Source organism: Phyllobates terribilis, unplaced genomic scaffold (assembly GCF_046119375.1).
Source record: "Phyllobates terribilis strain yellow unplaced genomic scaffold, ASM4611937v1 Scaffold_1__5_contigs__length_1240528914, whole genome shotgun sequence".
In the NCBI taxonomy this organism is placed as follows: domain Eukaryota; kingdom Metazoa; phylum Chordata; class Amphibia; order Anura; family Dendrobatidae; genus Phyllobates; species Phyllobates terribilis.
The window spans coordinates 360651223-360675075 of record NW_027362761.1 but is presented as its reverse complement, the minus strand read 5'-3'; the positions used below and the strand labels follow the sequence as shown (position 1 = coordinate 360675075).

Genomic DNA, 23853 nt, shown 5'->3' with positions numbered 1-23853 from the left:
ACCCCCCCTCCCTTATAATGTCCCATGCAGGATGTCACACCCCCCCTCCCTTATAATGCCCCATGCAAGATGTCACCCCCTCCCCTAATAATGCCCCATGCAGGATGTCACCCCCCCTTATAATGCCCCATGCAGGATGTCACCCCCCCTTATAATGCCCCATGCAGGATGTCACCTCCCCCCCTTATAATGCCCCAGGCAGGAGGTCACACACCCCCACCTCACCCCCTTCCCTTATACTGCCACAGGCCTCCATACAATAAAAAAAAAAAATCAAATACTCACCTCACGTCTCACCTGCTGTCGCTGCTCCGGACTTCAGCGTCACCGGCCTCATCCCGCTCTGCAATGTGACTGCTCAGGAGAGAGCGCGGTGTAAAGACGTCACCGCGCCCTCTGACCTGAGACGTCACAGTGCAGCAGCCGTGGATGATGCAGGAGCTGCTGCGGAGGCACGGGGAGGGGTAAGTATTCTGCCGGGTGGCGGGGCCCTGAGCAAGCGAGGGGGGGGGGAGCGGGCGCTGATGGTGAACGCCCCCCCCCCCCCCCCGCCTGCTCAGGGCCCCGGAATTTGCCCGGGTGCGCCAGGTGCTGACGCCGGCCCTAAGGTGCGGCGTGCGTCCCTGCTTCAAGGGGGGGGGGGTACGCCCATGATCCTAGATCTGAATGAATGAAATATTCTCATTGAATACTTTGTTCTGTACAAAGTTGAATGTGCTGACAACAAAATCACACAAAAATCATCAATGGAAATCTAATTTATTAACCAATGGAGGCCTGGATTTGGAGTCACCCCCAAAATTAAAGTGGAAAAACACACTAAAGGCTGATCCAACTTTGATGTAATGTTCTTAAAACAAGTCAAAATGAGGCTCAGTATTGTGTGTGGCCTCCACGTGCCTGTATGACCTCCCTACAATGCCTGGGCATGCTCCTGATGAGGTTGCGGATGGTTTCCTGTAGGATCTCCTTCCAGACCTAAACTAAAGCATTCGCCAACTACTGGACAGTCTGTGGTGCAACGTGGCGTTGGTGGATGGAGTGAGACATGATGTCCCAGATGTGCTCAATCGGATTCAGGTCTGGGGAATGGGCGGGCCAGTCCATTGCTTCAATGCCTTCATCTTGCAGGAACTGCTGACACACTCCAGCGACATGAGGTCTGGCATTGTCCTGCATTAGGAGGAACCCAGGGCCAACTGCACCAGCATATGGTCTCACAAGGGGTCTGAGGATCTCATCTCGGTACCTAGTGGCAGTCAGGCTACCTCTGGCGAGAACATGAAGGGCTGTGCGGCCCTCCAAAGAAATGCCACCCCACACCATTACTGACCCACTGACAAACCGGTCATGCTGAAGAATGTTGCAGGCAGCAGATCACTCTCCACGGCGTCTCCAGACTCTGTCACGTCTGTCACATGTGCTCAGTGTGAACCTGCTTTCATCTGTGAAGAGCACAGGGCGCCAGTGGCGACTTTGCCAATCCTGGTGTTCTGTGGCAAATGCCAAGCGTCCTGCACGGTGTTGGGCTGTGAGCACAACCCCCATCTGTGCATGTCGGGCCCTCATACCACCCTCATGGAGTCGGTTTCTAACCGTTTGTGCAGACACATGCACATTTGTGGCCTGCTGGAGGTCATTTTGCAGGGCTCTGGCAGTGCTCCACCTGTTCCTCCTTGCACAAAGGCGGAGGAGGTGGTCCTGCTGCTGGATTGTTGCCCTCCTACGGCCCCCTCCACATCTCCTGGTGTACTGGCCTGTCTCCTGGTAGCGCCTCCAGCCTCTGGACACTACGCTGACAGACACAGTAAACCTTCATGCCACAGCTTGCATTGATGTGTCATCCTGGATGAGCTGCACTACCTGAGCAACTTCTGTGGGTTGTAGAGTCCGTCTCATGCTACCACGAGTGTGAAAACACAACCAACATTCAAAAGTGACCAAATCATCAGCCAGAAAGCATTGGTACCGAGATGTGGTCTGTGGTCCCCACCTGCAGAACCACTCCTTTATTGAGGGTGTCTTGATAATGGTCAATAATTTCCATCTATTGTCTATTCCATTTGCACAACAGCATGTGAAATTGATTGTCAATCAGTGTTGCTTCCTAAGTGGACAGTTTGATTTCACAGAAGTTTATATTCTGTTGTTTAAGTGTTCCCTTTATTTTTTTGAGCAGTGTATGTTTGTTTTGTTTTTGCATACGATAAAAAACGTTTCCACACTGATGATATGGACAGAGACTTGGGCCAAAATTGGTTGAAAGACCAGACCCATTACGTTCTGATTTTATTTTTTCTCAGACGCAAAAAAACATACCTGGACATCTGAATGAGGCATAAGACACATTTCTTGACAATCCTAGCAATGAACACATCACACAGAGGTGTTCGCTCTGATTTTTTTTAGGTAAATGGTGCAATTCTGAACTTAACCACAAACACCCCCAGCTACATGATTGTGTGAAGAGATGCTTACCTGGGCCAATCATCTTCAAGCTGTCAGGGTCTAGAAAAACAAAATGATTCGGGTTTAGTACTTTGAACAGTCTATTCCAGGGCTGTCATACTCAAATACACACAGGTCCAAAAGTAAAAGCTTGGACATGGTCCAGCCTTGAAATTTATTAAAAAATGTCTGTTGAGGAAGTTTTTCCTTATAATCAAAAATAATGAACGTTTTCATATGGAAACAAATTTAAAGGGGGTATTCTCACAAACAAAGTACATTTTAATTGATAAATCTTAGCATATTTTAATAATATAGTATGTTATGTAATATCAATGAAAAGCATATGGCCCAGTGGCCTAATTTAAATAAGTAATAACAAAGGATAAAAAAAATCTTGAATAATGCAGATAATAAAGTATGATGCCAACAAAAGTGCCCCGAAATACAGTAAGACACTCCCACAGTGAATTCATCCACAGTACCCCCCACATACATGGTAGGAGGACCTTGCTGTAACCCTCCGACAAAGTATGGTGACCCCATCACAGTGTGATTCCCCAAACAGCATAATGGATGACACATAATCCTCCATACATTATAATAGGGCCCAAATAGTCATCCATACAGTATAGTGGCCCCACTTAGTCCTCCATACAGTATAGTGGCCCCACATAATCGTCCATACAGTATGATGGGCCCTGCATTGCCTTCCATACAGTATAATGGCACCACATAGTGCGCCATACAGTGTAATCACCCCACATAGTCCTACATACAGTATGATTGGCCCTGCATTGCTTTCCATACAGTATAATGGCCTCACAGTGCTTCTTACAGTGTAATGGCCTCACATAGTCCTCTAAAGGGGCTCACATAGTCCTCCATACAGAATAATGGCCCCACATACTGCTCCATACAGTATAATGGGCCCCACATAGTCCTCCATACAGAATAATGGGCCCCACATAGTGCTCCTTACAGTTCAATGGCCTCACATAGTCCTCTATACTGTATAATGGGCCTCACATAGTCCTCCATACAGAATAATGACCCCACATAGTGCTCCATACAGTCTATTGGCCCCACATAGTGCTCCATACAGTGTAATGGCCCAACATAGTCCTCCATACAGTATAATGGGCCCTGTATTGCCTTCCATACAGTTTAATGGCCTCATATACTGCTACATACAGTGTAATGGCCCAATATAGTGCTCCATACAGTGTAATGGCCCCACATAGTGCTCCAAACAGTATAATGGGTCCACATAGTCCTCCATACAGTATAATGGCCTCACTTGATGCTCCTTACAGTATATGGCCTCACATAGTACTTCATACAGTGTAATGGCCCCACATAGTGCTCCATACAGTGTAATGGCCCCACGTAGTGCTCCATACAGTGTAATGGTCCCACGTAGTGCTCCATACAGTGTAATGGCCCCATGTAATGCTACATACAGTATAAAAGGCCCACATAGTGCTCCATACCGTGTAATGGCCCCAAGTATTGCTCCATGCAGTATAATGGCCCCAAATACTGCTTCATGCAGTATAATGGCCCCACATAGTGCTCCATATAGTATAATGGCCCCACATAGTCCTCTATACAGTGTAATGGCACCACATAGTGCTCCATACAGTACAATAGCCCCACATAGTGCTCCATACAGTATAATGGCAATAAATAGTACTCCATACAGTATAATGGCCCCACATAGTGCTCCATACATTATAATGGCACCACATAGTCCTCCATACAGTCTATTGTCCCCACATAGTGCTTGATACAGAATAATGGCCCCACATAGCGCTCCATACCGTATAATGGCCCCACATAGTCCTCCATACAGTATAATGACCCCACATAGTGCTCCACACAGTATAATGGGCCCTGAATTGCCTTCCATCCAGTATAATAGCCCCAAATAGTTCTCCATACAGTATAATGGCTCCACATAGTGCTCCATACAGTATATTGGACCCACATAGTCCTTCATGCAATATAATGAGTGGGGTGTGGGGAGAGCTTATGATGAACTGGGAGTGGGGTGGTGGGGAGAGCATATGATGAACTGGGGGTGGGGGCTGAGGAGAGCACATGATGAACTGGGGGTGGGGGGTGAGGAGAGCACATGATGAACTGTGAGTGGGGGGTGGGGAGAGCAAATAATGAACTAGGAGTGGGGGGTGGGGAGAGCTAATGATGAATTAGGAGTGGAGGGGGAAAAAGCAAATGAAGAATGGGGGGTGGAGAGAGCAAATGATGAATTGGGAGTGGGTGGTGGGGAGAGCAAATGAATTGGGAGTGGGAATGGGGAGAGCAAATAATGAATTGTGGGTGGGGTAGCGCAAATAATGATTATTTGAGCGTGGAGGTGGAGAGAACAAATGTTAATGAATTGGGGTGGGGGAGAGTAAATGATGTTTAAGTGGAGGTGGGAGAGAGAGGACATGACAAAATGAATTGGGGCGCAGGAGGGCATGTAAATATATTGAATTGGGAGAGGGGGGCATTGAGGATGACGAACTGTGACTGGTAATGAATTGGGGGAAAGAGTACAGGTTCTAATTCCTGTAGAATGTAAGCCCGCAAGGGCAGGGTCCTCTTCCCTCTGTACCGTTCTATCATTGTTAGTTTGTTTACTGTGATATCTGTATTTGGTGTGTAACCCCTTCTCATGTACAGCGCCATGGAATCAATGGCGCTATATAAATTAATAATAATAATAATTATATATTTATTAGGTGGGAAAAGTGTCTATTTACAGTTAGTGGGGGCGCAGTGGTGAATTACAATTTATATTTGGAATGGTGGGTTGCATAATAATTAATTATATATTAATGGTGGGTGCACGTCTGTATTCAGCTGTGTAGTGTAGAAGTTGGGGAATGTGCTCTAGATAACTACAGTGAAGGAAATAATTATTTGATCCCTTGCTGTTTTTGTAAGTTTGCCCACTGACAAAGACATGAACGGTCTATAATTTTAAGGGTAGGTTAATTTTAACATTGAGAGATAGAATATCCCCAAAAAAATCAAATCACATTGTATAAATTAGATAAATTTATTTGCATTTTGAAGTGATAAATAAGTATTTGATTCCTCTGGCGAACAACACTTAATACTTGGTGGCAAAACCCTTGTTGGCAAGCACAGCAGTCAGACGTTGTTTGTAGTTGATGATGAGGTTTGCGCACATGTCAGGAGGAATTTTGGTCCACTCCTCTTTGCAGATCATCTCTAAATCATTAAGATTTTGAAGCTGTCGCTTGGCAACTTGGAGCTTCAACTCCCTCCATAAGTTTTCTATGGGATTAAAGGGGTTGTCCGGTACTTTTTTTAAGTTGCCAAAGGTATTCAGCATGTTGGCATAAGTATCTCTGTAAATACCTTGTGTTGCAGATACTGCCTGTGAGTGGCGCTATCACTGGCCGCTCACATGTATCACGTGACCCCCGGCTGCAGCCGGCTCTGACATCCGCTGACATCACGACAAGTCCAGGCTGCAGCCGAGGGTCCCTCTTCCGGGTTCCACCGGTGGCTGCTGGGTTGTGGGCGGGGTTATTCCCCTGTGTCACACCTGGCATCCACCGCACGCTCTCCCTCTCCCCATTCATTGGGAAAGAGCGCGATGGATGATGGGTGTGACGTGGGGAATAACCCCACCACTTGTCATGACGTCAGCGTGGGGTCACCACCGATAGTGCCACTCACAGGCATTATCAGCAACACAAAGTATTTACAAATATACTTATGCCCACATGCTGAATACATTGGGCAATTTAAAAAAAAGTACCTGACAATTTCTTTAAGGTCTGGAGATTGGCTAGGCCACTCCTTGACCTTAATGTGCTTCTTTTTGAGCCACTCCTTTGTTGCCTTGGCTGTATGTTTTGGATCATTGTGTTGCTGGAAGACCCAGCCACGACCCATTTTTAATGTCCTGGCGGAGGGAAGGAGGTTGTCACTCAGGATTTTACGGTACATGGCTCCATCCATTCTCCCATTGATGCGGTGAAGTACTCCTGTGCCCTTAGCAGAGAAACACCCCATACAGTGTAATGGGCCCCACATAGTCCTCCATACAGAATAATGGGCCCCACATAGTCCTCCATATAGAATAATGGGCCCCACATAGTCCTCCATACAGAATAATGGGGCCCACATAGTCCTCCGTACAGTGTATTGGGCCCCACATAGTCCTCCGTACAGTGTATTGGGCCCCACATAGTCATCCATACAGTATAATGGGCACCGCATAGTCCTCCATACAGAATAATGGGCCCCACATAGTCCTCCATACAGTGTATTGGGCCCCACATAGTTATCCATACAGTATAATGGGCACCGCATAGTCCTCCATACAGAATAATGGGCCCCACATAGTCCTCCATACAGAATAATGGCCCCACATAGTCCTCCATACAGAATAATGGGCCCCACATAGTCCTCCATGCAGAATAATGGGCCTACATAGTCCTGCATACAGAATAATGGCCCCACATAGTCCTCCATACAGTGTATTGGGCCCCACATAGTTATCCATACAGTATAATGGGCCCCACATAGTCCTCCATACAGAATAATGGGCCCCACATAGTCCTCCATACAGAATAATGGGCCCCACATAGTCCTCCATACAGTATAATGGGCCTCACATAGTCCTCCATACAGAATAATTGGCCCCACATAGTCCTCCATACAGAATAATGGGCCTCACATAGTCCTCCATACAGAATAATGGGCCCCACATAATCCTCCATACAGAATAATGGGCCCCACATAGTCCTCCATACAGTATAATGGGCCCCGCATAGTCCTCCATACAGTATAATGGGCCCCGCATAGTCCTCCATACAGAATAATGGCCTCACATAGTCCTCCATACAGAATAATTGTCCCCACATAGTCCTGCATACAGAATAATGGGCCTAAATAGCCCTCCATACAGAATAATGGGCCTACATAGCCCTCCATACAGTATAATGGGCCCCACATAGTCCTCCATACGGTATAATGTGCCCCACATAGTCCTCCATACAGAATAATGGGCCCACATAGTCCTCCATACAGAATAATGGGCCCCACATAGTCCTCCATACAGAATAATGGGCCCCACATAGTCCTCCATACAGTATAATGGGCCCCGCATAGTCCTCCATACAGTATAATGGAACCCACATAGTCCTGCATACAGAATAATGGGTCCCACATAGTCCTCCATACAGAATAATGGGCCCCACATAGTCCTCCATACAGAATAATGGGCCCCACATAAGTGTGGGGGGGTGCTGTTCTGGTGTCGCAGGCCAGAGTTTGACATATATGCATAACAACTAATAAAGACTAAGAAGCCATTAATCCTCCAGCCAGCAGGGGGCGGATAAAGACCAAAGCAACAATATTTGATCTCTGCAGACGAGTGTGAAGGTTCCCGCCTCTGCTGGTTGGCGGAAGTTACGATCACAGTGTAGCTGGTTGGCAGAAGTAAGGCGACAATTCGCTGTGAGTCAGACTTGAGGGAAAGGGCAGGTGACGCCCTCTCTGGCAGAGGCCTGTGGTGCTAGCAGTATCTCTCCCTGGGCGGCCGCACGTTCCCCGGTGTGTACCATGTGGCGGGTGGGCGAGCTCTACTAGGTTGGGGGCAAATGTTACCGGAGAGCAGTCCAGCAGCAGCACAGAGATCCCGCCCGCGGCCCCAGCAGCAGCAGCAGCAGGAGGTGAAGGAGGAGGAGTTGTCCTACCCGGAGTGGATTAGCCGGAGCTACGTGGAGCTCATGAGTCTGAACGAGCACTCGATGCAGGCGCTGTCCTGGAGGAAGCTCTACCTGAGCCGGGCCAAGCTCAAAGCCTCCAGCCGCACCTCGGCGCTGCTGTCCGGATTCGCCATGGTAAGAGGAGCCGCTGCTTCTGCTCAAGGTTACCGCTGCATGGAGGAGCCTGCACGGCGGCCCCCGGGTGGTCAGCAGTCCGACTAACTGCAGTGTTACACTTAGGAGAATCAATGGCCTGAACGGCGACAGGAGGAGCAGCCTGGTGTTATCTGTAGAGCTTCTGGTGGTGGTGACAGGAGGAGCAGCCTGGTCTCCTCTGTAGAGCTCCTGCTGGTGACAGGGGGAGCTGCCTGGTCTCCTCTGTAGAGCTCCTGCTGGTGACAGGGGGAGCTGCCTGGTCTCCTCTGTAGAGCTCCTGCTGGTGACAGGGGGAGCTGCCTGGTCTCCTCTGTAGAGCTTCTGGTGGTGGTGACAGGAGGCGCAGCCTGGTCTCATCTGTAGAGCTCCTGGTGGTGGGGACAGGAGGCGCAGCCTGGTCTCATCTGTAGAGCTCCTGGTGGTGGTGACAGGAGGAGCAGCCTGGTCTCATCTGTAGAGCTCCTGGTGGTGGTGACAGGAGAAGCAGCCTGGTCTCATCTGTAGAGCTCCTGGTGGTGGTGACAGGAGGAGCAGCCTGGTCTCATCTGTAGAGCTCCTGGTGGTGGTGACAGGAGAAGCAGCCTGGTCTCATTTGTAGAGCTCCTGGTGGTGGTGACAGGAGGAGCAGCCTGGTCTCATTTGTGGAGCTCCTGGTGGTGGTGACAGGAGGAGCAGCCTGGTCTCATTTGTGGAGCTCCTGGTGGTGGTGACAGGAGGAGCAGCCTGGTCTCATTTGTGGAGCTCCTGGTGGTGGTGACAGGAGGAGCAGCCTGGTCTCATTTGTGGAGCTCCTGGTGGTGGTGACAGGAGGAGCAGCCTGGTCTCATTTGTGGAGCTCCTGGTGGTGGTGACAGGAGGAGCAGCCTGGTCTCATTTGTGGAGCTCCTGGTGGTGGTGACAGGAGGAGCAGCCTGGTCTCATTTGTGGAGCTCCTGGTGGTGGTGACAGGAGGAGCAGCCTGGTCTCATTTGTGGAGCTCCTGGTGGTGGTGACAGGAGGAGCAGCCTGGTCTCATTTGTGGAGCTCCTGGTGGTGGTGACAGGAGGAGCAGCCTGGTCTCATTTGTGGAGCTCCTGGTGGTGGTGACAGGAGGAGCAGCCTGGTCTCATTTGTGGAGCTCCTGGTGGTGGTGACAGGAGGAGCAGCCTGGTCTCATTTGTGGAGCTCCTGGTGGTGGTGACAGGAGGAGCAGCCTGGTCTCATTTGTGGAGCTCCTGGTGGTGGTGACAGGAGGAGCAGCCTGGTCTCATTTGTGGAGCTCCTGGTGGTGGTGACAGGAGGAGCAGCCTGATCTCATTTGTGGAGCTCCTGGTGGTGGTGACAGGAGGAGCAGCCTGGTCTCATTTGTGGAGCTCCTGGTGGTGGTGACAGGAGGAGCAGCCTGGTCTCATTTGTGGAGCTCCTGGTGGTGGTGACAGGAGGAGCAGCCTGGTCTCATTTGTGGAGCTCCTGGTGGTGGTGACAGGAGGAGCAGCCTGGTCTCATTTGTGGAGCTCCTGGTGGTGGTGACAGGAGGAGCAGCCTGGTCTCATTTGTGGAGCTCCTGGTGGTGGTGACAGGAGGAGCAGCCTGGTCTCATTTGTGGAGCTCCTGGTGGTGGTGACAGGAGGAGCAGCCTGGTCTCATTTGTGGAGCTCCTGGTGGTGGTGACAGGAGGAGCAGCCTGGTCTCATTTGTGGAGCTCCTGGTGGTGGTGACAGGAGGAGCAGCCTGGTCTCATTTGTGGAGCTCCTGGTGGTGGTGACAGGAGGAGCAGCCTGGTCTCCTCTGTGGAGCTCCTGGTGGTGGTGACAGGAGGAGCAGCCTGGTCTCCTCTGTGGAGCTCCTGGTGGTGGTGACAGGAGGAGCAGCCTGGTCTCCTCTGTGGAGCTCCTGGTGGTGGTGACAGGGGGAGCAGCCTGGTCTCCTCTGTGGAGCTCCTGGTGGTGGTGACAGGGGGAGCAGCCTGGTCTCCTCTGTGGAGCTCCTGGTGGTGGTGACAGGGGGAGCAGCCTGGTCTCCTCTGTGGAGCTCCTGGTGGTGGTGACAGGGGGAGCAGCCTGGTCTCCTCTGTGGAGCTCCTGGTGGTGGTGACAGGGGGAGCAGCCTGGTCTCCTCTGTGGAGCTCCTGGTGGTGGTGACAGGGGGAGCTGCCTGGTCTCCTCTGTGGAGCTCCTGGTGGTGGTGACAGGGGGAGCTGCCTGGTCTCCTCTGTGGAGCTCCTGGTGGTGGTGACAGGGGGAGCTGCCTGGTCTCCTCTGTGGAGCTCCTGGTGGTGGTGACAGGGGGAGCTGCCTGGTCTCCTCTGTGGAGCTCCTGGTGGTGGTGACAGGGGGAGCTGCCTGGTCTCCTCTGTGGAGCTCCTGGTGGTGGTGACAGGGGGAGCTGCCTGGTCTCCTCTGTGGAGCTCCTGGTGGTGGTGACAGGGGGAGCTGCCTGGTCTCCTCTGTGGAGCTCCTGGTGGTGGTGACAGGGGGAGCTGCCTGGTCTCCTCTGTGGAGCTCCTGGTGGTGGTGACAGGGGGAGCTGCCTGGTCTCCTCTGTGGAGCTCCTGGTGGTGGTGACAGGGGGAGCTGCCTGGTCTCCTCTGTGGAGCTCCTGGTGGTGGTGACAGGGGGAGCTGCCTGGTCTCCTCTGTGGAGCTCCTGGTGGTGGTGACAGGGGGAGCAGGTGGCACTGATGCTTCCAGTCCCCTCATTTCTGCTCCAGTTACCTCTGGCACAGAGGTGGCAGGCTGCTCCAACACTAGTAAAGGTTCTATAGCACATTACTGTGGAGGCTGCCTGTATATTAACCCCTCCCTATCTATGTTCCTTACTTTCCATAGCATTACTTTGGGTGGGGGCAGTGTTTGTTTTTGTGTTGTTTGTTTGTTTTTTTGGTACGGAAATGCCGTTTGCATTTGGGTTTGATTAAACATTTTGCAGAGTCTGTTGCTGGCTGCAGAATGAGTTAACTGAGAATCTGTCAGTAAGCTGGTTCTGTCTACAGTTTTCTCTCTCTTCTTCTGAGGTCCCCTCAGTTCATTTATGACCACATCAAAGTTGAATGTGTATGAGGAAAAAAGATCCTGTAAAAGCCAAACAATGCAAACATTTTTTTTTTAGAAAAGCAATAGCAAAAATAATTTGTTTGCACAAAATACATGCATTTTTTAAAAAAAAAAAATGGTCCCATAGGTGGCCAGCTCCGTAAATGTCATCATTCCCTATAGTGTGACTTACTGTCTGTCGCTTGAGTGCTGACAAACCTTTCTTCCTACTCCGCGGTTTCTGCATTTTGTGTTACTCTCTGTGTGATGACAGATTCGGCTGCATGATGGCGGCTGATGCAGCCACTAATATTCGTTTTATGTGTTTACATAATATGTGATGGGAATACCCTTTAAATCCCATTGTGGCAGACCTCTGGGACCCCTGCCAATCTTAAGAATGGATTGGCAGTAACTGCAGCACAGCCCATTGAAGTGCAGTGCAGATTCCCACTGATCACCTGTGCTCAATCCCTGTAGTTAGGTTGACAGAGAATGTTTGTCTTAATTATATAATCTAGTTCTAGCCCTTTCCCTATCCAGCCAGTTAACCCCTGAGATGCCGTAGTTGGACAGCAGCAAGGCGCTTCCTTTGTCACCCCATCCATGCCCCTCTGTGACTCAAACTCTGGTTGCCAATGGGGGTCTTTATAGGAGCCAGTGCCTTTTAAAAAGGCCCTTATATCTGCCTTCTGTGTATCTCTATTAATAGGGTACCTTCCAGTTTTATGCTGGCACACAATGCACTGCAACACAGAAGTACTGCAGTGTTTTATTAATGTATTCAGGTGATCACACTGTAGATTCCCCTAGTGGCACTACAAAAATAGAAAGCAACCAAAAAAATACTTTTATTTTATAAAACAATACCTGAACGTTTTATAAGTGTTATTCCAGTTCTATGAAATAAATGCTTTATTTATCTTGCATGTTAATCAGTAAGTCATATGTACCACAAAATAGTACTTTACTTTCACCCATAGTCCCATGAAATGGACCAGAGGTCGAGCATGCGCCCCTCCGCTCCAGTCAAGACGATACTCTGCAGAACTCTGTTCCCGGGTTCCAGAACCCCATTGTCTGAATTGCTGGGTGTCTCAGCAGTCAGACCCCAGCAATTAGTAAGTTATCCACTATTCGACTGATAGGGTATAAATTTACTATTTTAGGAATAACCCTTTAATAACAGTTATTCTTCTATACATTATATTTTCATCAAAATGTTTGTTTGCAAACAAAAATGTAAATAAAATGTAACGGTTATAGCTTTTGCTGTTGATAAATATCTCTATGTCCCAAAATAGCTGCAACCTCCAGGCTCTGAACAGTTAATGGGGTTTTCATGGAAGAGAAAAGAAACAAAATAACAAAAAAAAAAAAAAAAAGTCATCATAAATAAAAGGCTAATTACTTTTAATTAGCAAAGCACAATAGTTTTGTCTGGGGAGTTAATCACTATAGAATATAAATGGTTTCCGCCTTGTTACACTGACAGAAGCGCGTCCTAGATATTAGCACAGGCGCCTGTGAGCATATGGGAAGTCACCCAAACTGACACTATTATCATACAGAGCCCTATCACTACGTTTTATTCAAGTGTCCGGTATAAAAAAAATAAAAAAAAATAAATTAAAAAAAAAATAATCTCTGGAACATCTATGTTCACAGACTAGTCTCTGGGGCTGTGATCCCACCCATTCGGCCTGCTTGCAATTGTCACTGTGCCCAGTTATAGCCTTAGTGAAGGGATTCTTGTGAAGTCGCAGATTGTGCTGTACTTAGGCTATAACAGAAGCACGATTACAGCACCTGAGGTTGGGACTAGTCTACGAGAATAGAGGCCCTGCCAGACTAGTCCTCGGGAATTTGCATATCATCAGCTGAGAACTGGAGGTGATTTTGCATAGGAATCTTCCTAGAGGCTTTAGGTTCCCTGTAACCTCATTTTTTCCCCTAATTACTATATATATATATATATATATATATATATATATATATATATATATATATATATATATATATATATATATACAGTGCCTACAAGTAGTATTCAACCCCCTGCAGATTTAGCTGGTTTGATGAGATGCAAATAAGTTAGAGCCTTCAAACTGCAAACGAGAGTAGGTTTTATGAACAGAAGCATAAATCTTACAAACCAAAAAGTTATGTTGCTCAGTTGAATTTTATTAAATTTTAAACATAAAAGTGTGGGTCAATTATTATACAACCCCTATGTTTAATATTTTGTGGAATAACCCTTGTTTGCAATTACAGCTAATAATCGTCTTTTATAAGACCTGATCAGGCCGGCACAGGTCTGTGGAGTTATCTTGGCCCACTCCTCCATGCAGATCTTCTCCAAGTTATCTAGGTTCTTTGGGTGTCTCATGTGGACTTTATTCTTGAGCTCCTTCCACAAGTTTTCAATTGGGTTAAGGTCAGGAGACTGACTAGGCCACTCCAACACCTTGACTTTTTCCCTCTTGAACCAGGCCTTGGTTTTCTTGGCTGTGTGCTTTGGGTCGTTGTCTTGTTGGAAGATGAAATTACGACCCATCTTAAGATCCTTGATGGAGGAGCGGAGGTTCTTGGCCAAAATCTCCAGGTAGGCCGTGCTATCCATCTTCCCATGGATGCGGACCAGATGGCCAGGCCCCTTGGCTGAGAAACAGCCCCACAGCATGATGCTGCCACCACCATGCTTGACTGTAGGGATGGTATTCTTGGGGTCGTATGCAGTGCCATCCAGTCTCCAAACGTCACGTGTGTGGTTGGCACCAAAGATCTCGATCTTGGTCTCATCAGACCATAGAACCTTGAACCAGTCTGTCTCAGAGTCCTCCAAGTGATCATGAGCAAACTGTAGACGAGCCTTGACATGACGCTTTGAAAGTAAAGGTACCATACAGGCTTGTCTGGAACGGAGACCATTGCGGTGGAGTACGTTAATTATGGTATTGACTGAAACCAATGTCCCCACTGCCATGAGATCTTCCCGGAGCTCCTTCCTTGTTGTCCTGGGGTTAGCCTTGACTCTTCGGACAAGCCTGGCCTCGGCACGGGAGGATACTTTCAAAGGCTGTCCAGGCCGTGGAAGGCTAACAGTAGTTCCATAAGCCTTCCACTTACGGATGATGCTCCCAACAGTGGAGACAGGTAGGCCCAACTCCTTGGAAAGGGTTTTGTACCCCTTGCCAGCCTTGTGACCCTCCACGATCTTGTCTCTGATGGCCTTGGAATGCTCCTTTGTCTTTCCCATGTTGACCATGTCTGAGTGCTGTTCACAAGTTTGGGGAGGGTCTTAAATAGTCAGAAAAGGCTGGCAAAAGAGATCTTTAATCCACACATGTGAATCTCATTATTCTTGGTGCCTGAACTACTTCTTAATACTTTAGGGGGACCAAGCAGAATTCTTGTGGTTTGAGGGGTTGAATAATAAATGACACTCAGAATTAACTTTTTACGTTTTAAAAAAAAAAAATTTGCTGCAGTGCATTTCCCACTTCCAGGCTGATCTACAGTACAAATGTCACAATGCCAAGTTAATTCCGCATGTGTCAACCAGCTAAATCTGCAGGGGGTTGAATACTACTTGTAGGCACTGTGTATGTGTATATGTATATATATATATATGTGTATATATGTATGTATATATATATATATATATATATATATATATATATATATATATATATATATATATATATATAATATATTATTGGAACAGCACCATTTCACATGTACTCACAGTGGGTGCGAGGCCTCCAAGCGACTAGTCCAAATTGCATCCTAATAGAAATAATATATTGAGGCAGCACTCCAGATAGATATTCAATTCTTAGAAAAGATGGACTTTATTGAGCCCAAATGGCAACGTTTCGGTTCACAGAACCTCTCTCAAGCAGAGTTCAGGTGCATATGGTGAAACATTTATAGGTGCAATTCGTGATTATCATCATTACAATTCATTAACATATACAAGTCTTTTTCACAATAAATTAGTGCACAATATATTCTCATTACTTTCCAGTTTGTTTTACATCCTTTGTGTCAAATTTAATATAATTCATTTTTGTATTTCAACAACTCATTCTCTATATAAAGTGCCAAGTGACTAAATTGATAATAAACAGTGTCAGGTGCATCTCCTAAAATGGGGTACGACTCACCCTTCAGAAATCTCACATATTACATGTTTTCTGTTTGTCACGCTGTTCTCGGCGTCCTCCACTCCGTACTGCACATGTCTCCGATGATCCACCTTGAGTTCCGTCACGTGACCGGAGCATTAGTGATCCGCCCACATGATGATCTCACTGGGCATGCGCATTGCATTTGCGATGCTGCGGTCGCCATCTTTGAAAAGGTCTACTGCCATACATAGTATTCCCATTCAATCCTGCCATTTTTTAGGTATATATATTTAAAACCTATGGCCAAACACTAGTTTTTTCCTTTGGATATCAGTCTTATTGTTATGTTATATTCTGTTCCTATAATACCACCAATAATATCTTCCTTCAGGAAATAATCCTTTTTAGTTACAATATGTTAGACTAATATCCATAATGAAGTTCCATTGATAGGTATTTTGAGAGATATTTTATATATTTTTTGAACCCTATCACCCTTCCATGGATTTTCCCATCTCTGAGTCTGTCCATGGAGGAAGATTAAGGGTTAGGGGTGGAACCTTTTGGATCCCAACCTCTTTCCCAATCCGCATGTCCCTGGCAGGAAAACGCATGTACAATCCGCATGCGTTTTTTCTGCCAGGGAGATGCAGAAACGCTCAGGAAAATTCCGGAGCATTTCTGCATCGTGGGCACATAGCCTTACTGTGTGAATCATTTCTTAGCTGTTGCCTTTTTATACAATGGAAATCCTTTTGATACTACTGGATAGAAATGAGCATTTCTCTGCTTTGGTGTGAGGATTGTTTACAAGGCTTCCGTTTTCATCTTTTCTGAGATGTAAAATTACTGTAGTTCTGAACCCTGCCGGCGTACATTTTTGGAGGATTTTGCACATTTGATGAGTTCTGTAGATCCAGTTCTTACAGTTAAGCCTTTGCATAGTTTAGGATTATGAAATACTAGTATTAATAGATTAGGACATTGCCACAGTGCTGTTTAGCTCCAGCTTTCATCACAAGATTTAGCAATGAAGACTTAATAATCCGGGGGTGGGGTGTAATAATGAAATGTACTGGATCGCTATTTGTGAGAAACAGTATAGTTTCTAATAATTGTACATACCTTTTTATATAGCCGCTAGTAGGCTGGTTCCACATACGTTGCATTTTTTAGAGAAACACTGCCGTTCCTGTGATAATTTTTTGACCCAAAGCCAGAAGTGGACTCAAAAGCAATAGGACATATAAATCATGGGCTATTTGTTCACTGTATGTGCTGGGAATGCTTTTGATACATATGTTAAATTCATCGGTAGACCCCCGACTCCTGATGGTAAGTGTCAGGTTCTGTCGCTTTCTAGGCTTATACAAAAGTACGACAGGCTGTATTGCTCTATACAGGGGCTTGCCATAAGTCTGATGCCCTGTCCAGCCCCAGCTCCATCCACTTTCAGAGCTGGTCGAAAATGGCGTGAGAACACCAAAAGTTGCCAATCTTCAGCACAGCGTTGTGACTTTTCAAAGCTTTTTACTGTAGAATTCTGGTGTAAATGCTTTGATGAATCTGGCCCAAAGACCTCACTTCTGGTAATCCTCAGTGTCTCTGCTGCGAGGGTTGAATTGGATTATGTTTGAGAACGGACCATGGACTGCAAATTAGAAAGGAAATGTCTAGTGGCCAGCATTTGGGAGTGATTTTTTTTTTCCAGGAGAAACATATTGTGTATATTATCTATCAAATTAGATCAAGTTGTCTGAAAGCACAGTGACCATATAAATTTTAGCTAAGGCCTGTGATGTAGCCCTTATAATTAGGGCGGTTTCACACGTCCGTATATTTACGGTATCGGAGATATCCGTGTCCCGTGTGTCACATGTGTAGCAACCGTGTGCAGCATCAGGATCACACATACCGGTGCCTGGGAATCAGTGTACAGTTAGCACTGTTCCCAAGCACCAGGTGCTGAACGCTGCCCTCATCATTGTTCGTTGCTCGCGCTGTTATCAGCAAGAGACAATGTTGGGAGTAGTAGTCTGCTCCCGCAGTGTACCTGTGTAAAAATAGGTATAAAATAATAAAATCCTTATACTCACCTGTCCGGAGATGTCCCCCCTCTGTAATCCTTTGACCGCTGACGCTTAGGAGCCGGGGAGAATGAGCCGTTCCAGCGAGCGGGGCCCGGAGCTGCGCTGAGCTCAGGAGCGGTGTCCTATCACTCAGTGAGCTCCGCTCAGTGCAAGGCCTCGCTCGCTGGAGCATCTCATTCTTCCTGGAATCAGAGGATTACAGCGGGGGACATCTCCGGACAGGTGAGTATAAGGATTTTATTATTTTATACCTATTTTTACACAGGGACACTGCGGGAGCAGACACTACTCCTCCCAACATTGTCTCTTGCTCGTGTTGATCACAGCGCTGGCTGGGAACAGTGATGAGGGCAGCGTTCAGCACCCTGCGCTTGGGAACAGCTCTTACTGTGCGCTGATTCCCAGGTGCCGGTACGTGTCACACTGATGACACACGGATATCATCCGTGTGTGTTCAGCGTGAGACATTTTGCCGACTGTGCATCCGGAATAAATTAAGTGGCTGAAAAAAACCCATACATCTTGTCTTTTTTTTTTTTTTTAAATGTTATATTTTGATAGACTGAACTTTTATGGACTCCGTTATACAAATCATGTTTCTTTCTTTTAACACTGGGAGAAATTTTTTTATTTTTTTGTAATATGTAAAGGGAATCTGTCACCCCCTGGGACCTATCAGACCGCTAATATGGGCATACAGGTGCTAGAAATGTGAATCTATACATACCTGTATGGCCCATATTAGAGGTCTGGTTGCTGTGTAATAGCTTTTTTGTTAAATTAATTCTGCTAAGCTTAGTGTCCCCCGGGCGCCAAGAAATGTCCGCCTACTAGCCCTATTTCCATATTCACCCCACCTCCCCTGCAGGTCACAGGTCCTGTGACGTGCAGTTCCCGGCCGGATCCTGCGCTGTTTCCTCTGTACGGACGGCGCTCTTCTTCCTGCTGTCTGTGTAGTGTTGTGAAGCAGGGAACTTGTGCGCAGGCGCTGGGAAGGCAGAGCGACTCACCGGGAACCGCGCATGCATTGTGAGGTTGTGTAGTTTCCAGCTTCACTGCGCATGTGCTATGACGAGCGCGTGCGCGGCTCCCAGCTCCGGAAGCTTTACTGCCTTGCTGTGTCATACAGCACATGCGCCCCACAAGTATCGGCACACGCCGGGAGCAAAATTCAAATACGTGGGTGGCGCCCGCCCATGACTGAATACAAGGATCACACCCCTATGACTGAATGAGCAGGTAGGATTATAAGTATATAAAATGTTATATACTTATTATATTTGCAGCAATTTTAATGAAAAAAGTGTGTTAGTGATTCACACTGTATCACTAACAGCGCTATGGGGGCAGTGTAGATAGTAGATAGGACATGACAGGTTCCCTTTAACTCAGTGCTCAAGGCCCCTAACAGGACAGGTTTTCAGGACTTCCTCAGTATTATACAGGAATCCGAAACTGCCACAGGTCTCTATATAGGATATTCACAAATCATGACCTGTTGGGAACTGGAGTTAAGAAACCCTGTAATAAAACATACGGACAAAGGTTTACTTAATGAGATTGCAGTGCAATCTAAATTTTCGCGTTTTAAATCACAATTTTGAAAAGCTTTTGTAGTTCCCATCCTGATGCTGGAACAGAAGAGTAATATCGGGTAAGTTTTTGTTATATGTAACTGCTTGTCCAAGGTATGAAAAAAAAAAAAAAAAAAAAAAGGTTTGTTACGTGTTTCCAGTAGCCATCAGGGTGGTCCCTACTTTTGATGAAGTACAGGAATGATGCTTTATAATAGCATTTTGCCTCTTATTTTCTTGAGACTTTTCATTCCATGTACAGTACAGACCAAAAGTTTGAACACACCTTCTCATTTAAAGATTTTTCTGTATTTTCATGACTATGATAATTGTACATTCACACTGAAGGCATCAAAACTATGAATTAACACATGTGGAAGCTCATCAAGAGAATGCCAAGAGTGTGCAAAGCAGTCATCAAAGCAAAAGGTGGCTACTTTGAAGAACCTAGAATATAAGACATATTTTCAGTTGTTTCACACTTTTTTGTTAAGTATATAATTCCACATGTGTTAATTCATAGTTTTGATGCCTTCAGTGTGAATGTACGATTTTCAAAGTCATGAAAATACAGAAATTTCTTTAAATGAGGTGTGTCCAAACTTTTGGTCTGTACTGTATATACAGACATATATGTATACACAGAGCACATACATACAGACACATGTATACACAGAGCACATACACACATTTTTTTTTTTTTTGTGAAAGGTATCCCTTACGGTAATTACATCAAACTTGTCACAAAAAAAAATTCTGTGACCGAAAATCAGTTCTGTTCATCTGTGTGAGAGTTGTTCCATCAGGAAGCACTAGGAATTCTGTAAACTCCATTCAGATGAAAAGGAAAGTCATGTACATTCATTTTTTCTTTTTTTTTTTTTTTTCTTTTTTGAGTAGCTACAAAACAGAAAGTTACCCATATACACATAAGCTTGATTGGGACATCCTGATCTCAGAAGGGTCTTTGGAGTACTGGTGGGGGGTTTAAATTTACCAAGTCAAGATAGCTTTTTCTTATTGGGGAGTGGGGGGGAAGTGTTATAATTTTCCTGCATTGTGCCAATTTTCAAATAATGTTTCTAACCCATTTAAGTATATAAGAATTATTAAAATTCTTGTAGATACTGATCAAAAATTCCCATATATCATGCATTGGCTACTTGTGGTTTTATACTAAAGTTCTGATTTTTCTTGCATTTGCTTTGACAAAATTAAATTTTTTAGAGCCAGTTTGTGTAGTTGAGGTCAGTCGTATGCAAATAGTTGTATGGACGTATTTTTATTTTTTTTTTTGCAAATCTGTTACTTCATTTTTCAGTGTGAAAAATAATCTACCATTGTTAAACAATCCATGTATTTAGTTAATGATTTTCCCACTTGCATTGCTGTATAGCAGGTTGATGGCACACTAGTTAGGCTAGCTGCTGTGCTGCACTATAGCCTGAGGCGCCGATATCTGCAGAGTGTTTACAGCACTTCCCACCGCTCCATGTTCAGTGTTTCCTCTGTCATCTGTGTCATTACAAGGTCATATCCTGTTCTGTTTGTGTTTAGTTTCCATGAAGTTGTTGTTAAGTGCACAATTGTCTTAGCTAGGGGCATTTCTTCGCCTACACCTTGCTTTTGTGCTCAGCGTTGGACTTTTTATATCCTTTGCAGTCAGGAATTTCTTAATTAAAAAGAAAATCCTGAATTTATTTCCTCCGCTCTGAGCACTTATAAACATACTTACACATTATTGCTGCTTTTCTCTTTTTAGATCTCAAAGTATCTTGGCTCTCAGTGTGATTTAAAGTTGTCGAGGTAAAATACTTATTAAAAGCATAGGTCCATGTCATTCTGATTGACTTATCCAGCATTACCAATAAGTGCCATACACATAAAGAAGGGGATTGTTGCCAAACAAAGTAAATCACTTTTCATCCCATGAGAAGTCTGACATCTCCATGGTTATGGTCCTCTGAGTCGCTTATTAATACCTTCCTAATCCCTTTGATATGACTGGAAATCTCCACAATAGCTGGAATAAGCTGTGCCCTTGTTATGGATTCTCTGTATGTGTTCTGAAATGCCTTGCTTTTTCAACATGTAGATACATCTTATCAAGAGTTTTCCTTTGGCAGTAGGATATTCTGATAGTAACTTACTATTTATTATTTGTTATTAATCTTGTATTGCTTATATAGCGCCATTAATTCCACAGCGCTTTACAGACATCATCACAGTCCCCAATGGGGCTCACATCTAGATTCATTATCAGTATGTCTTTAGAATGTGGGAGAACCTAGAGGAAACCCACACAAACACAGGGAGAACATACAAACTCCTTGCAGATATTGTCCTTGGTGGGATTTGAACCCAGGACCCCAGAGCTGCAAAAACCTTTCTGGGGAACATTTTCTTTTCATTTTTATCCCCACTGTAACTGGGTCATCGCCTGTGTGTGATAGCCGGGGAAAGGACCTGCTCTTGCTAATGTGCCGGAACTTTTTTTTAAACCCCACGTTGTAAATTTACAAAGTTCTTTATCACAAAGTATGATTTTCTTGTTCAGCCTCGCTTCTCCTCTGATCCCTGGGATACTTTGTTGGCAGGGTTGCAATGGTGAAATCCCATATAATACAAGTGACTCATGATTTATTTATTAAGGAGGTATGCACTACTTTATAAGATATACTTAAAGCAATCGTTTAACATGATAAATAGATAAAATTGCAAAGTGATCGTAAAAACAAGCAACTGTACAATTTACTTGTAAAATACTAAAATGCATTTTTAATATCCATATTTGTAAGCCAAAACCAGGAGTGGAACAATCAGAGGAAAAGTATAATAGAAACACGTCACCACTTCTGGATTTATCACCCACTCCTGGATTTGGCTTACAAATACTGATGTAAAATACTGACCCAATACTGAACGTGTGAAAGTGTCCTGCTAACATTTACACTAACTGACCAGTGGTACTAAATGACCACCGATCGGCTACTTATTTGCTGATTGGTGGTCCTTTAATAGCCAGTTTACACAGTTCTTTTCAGATGAAGTCTGGTGCAATTTTGCCATGTTTTGTTTTTATACCATCCACTCTATGGTAAAAATGATTCTATGATTCCGAATCCCAATTCTCCAGGTCAGTAAGATTATTAATGCATTCCCAAAACGTGCATGAATAAATTTTTTTTCCATTTAAAAAAAATAAATTTTCTTTGTGTTGCCATTTTCCGAGAACATATATATATATTTTTTTTTTTTTAACAGTGACTGAGCTGTGTGAGAGCTTGCTTTTTATGTGGCAAGCTGACATTTTTAGTGATACCAATTTGGGTTACAGTACAACGTTTTGATCTGTTTTATTGCATATTTTTGTAGTGAGGTGATCGAAAACCCTGAAAGATTTGCCTTTTGTTTTTTTTTGTTAATAACAATCAGGTATTTTATCTTGATAGATCAGACTTTTCCGGATACTTCAACACCAAATATATTTGTGGTTTATTTTTATTGGACAAACTTTTTTTAAATCCCTTTGGGGGTCTTGAATTTGCGATCGTCCAATCGCTTTACTAGTACATAGTGTGAATCTTAGTCGCCTTTAAAGCTCAGACTGTGACTGGTATTCACAGGAGTACCAAGATCACAGCTACAGGAACATACAGCATGCTTCGGCTGGCATAGTAACCCAATGGTGCCCAGCAATCTCGTCTCGGGGTGCTGATGGGAGCCATTGTGACTAAGCAATAGAGTGCGTTCCAGCTTTTCTAAAGCCACAGCTATTAAAGACCTTTTAATATAGCCAGCATTATCTACCACTTGTGGAGAGAAATAACACAAAATAACGCAAAAAGGGCAGCAGTGTTTGCTTTGGTTCTGAGACCTGGTCAGGTAATCGGGATGCAGCAAACCCATATAGTAAAGATGGTGACAACACAAGTGCAAAATACTTATGAGAAAACCACTCCCAACCTACCAATTGATGGAGAGGGTGATTGCTTAGTATTAAGTTTCACACAGCTGCTTGTATAGGGCACTGGTCACACACAGGTAATGCACAGTGTCTGGCTTAGAGGCTATTAGTGACGCCCAAACTAATAGTGCTGGGCAGCCCGCCTGATCTATCTAAGTGCACGTCATGAGGACAGACACCCTAGTTTACAAGATCAAACCTACTGTGCTTGGCTGCACCCTGAAAAATGACGTGCAAAAAAAAAATCATAATATATGAGGTATTGGTCGATATTTTGGGTAAGATATGCAAACTCGCAACCTACGTCAAGGGTAATCACACTTGCGAGTCCCTACACTAAAATTAAAAGCAAAGCCACAAAAAGAGGAATCAAAAATTCTAGAATTAACACAGCAAAAAAGGGCATCCGCATTTATCTGCCCAGGGCACAGAACTAATGCACTATCAGGCTGCAGCAAACCCATATAATAAAGATAGTGACAAAACAGGTGTAAAATACTGATGAGACAACCACTCACAACCTACCAATTCATGGGGGTGACTGCTTAGTATTAAATTGCACACAAAAAAGGCTCATATAGGGCGCTGATACACGGACATTCTCCGCCTGTGTATCAGTCACGGTGCATGTGGCCACGGGTACACGAGCGTTTGACTCGAGAAAGCCGGTTAATCTATCCGAACCCAAGCAAGCTCGCTCATCACTACTAACT

The 23853-nt window shown here is 45.3% G+C and overlaps 1 protein-coding gene across 3 annotated transcripts in view; it reads left to right on the top strand.

Moving 5' to 3' along the window:
- The first annotated feature begins 7891 nt into the window (after positions 1-7891).
- LOC141262183 (calcium release-activated calcium channel protein 1) overlaps positions 7892-23853 on the top strand; it is a 32810-nt gene continuing 16848 nt past the window's right edge. The window contains exons 1-2 of one of the 3 annotated variants that reach the window (XM_073676274.1): positions 7892-8345; positions 12360-12497. In XM_073676274.1, coding sequence (XP_073532375.1) covers positions 8103-8345; positions 12360-12497 — 381 coding nt within the window. In that variant the 5' untranslated portion in view covers positions 7892-8102. The remainder of the gene's footprint in view (positions 8346-12359; positions 12498-23853) is intronic. The other 2 variants (XM_073676275.1, XM_073676276.1) reach the window with 2 other exon arrangements.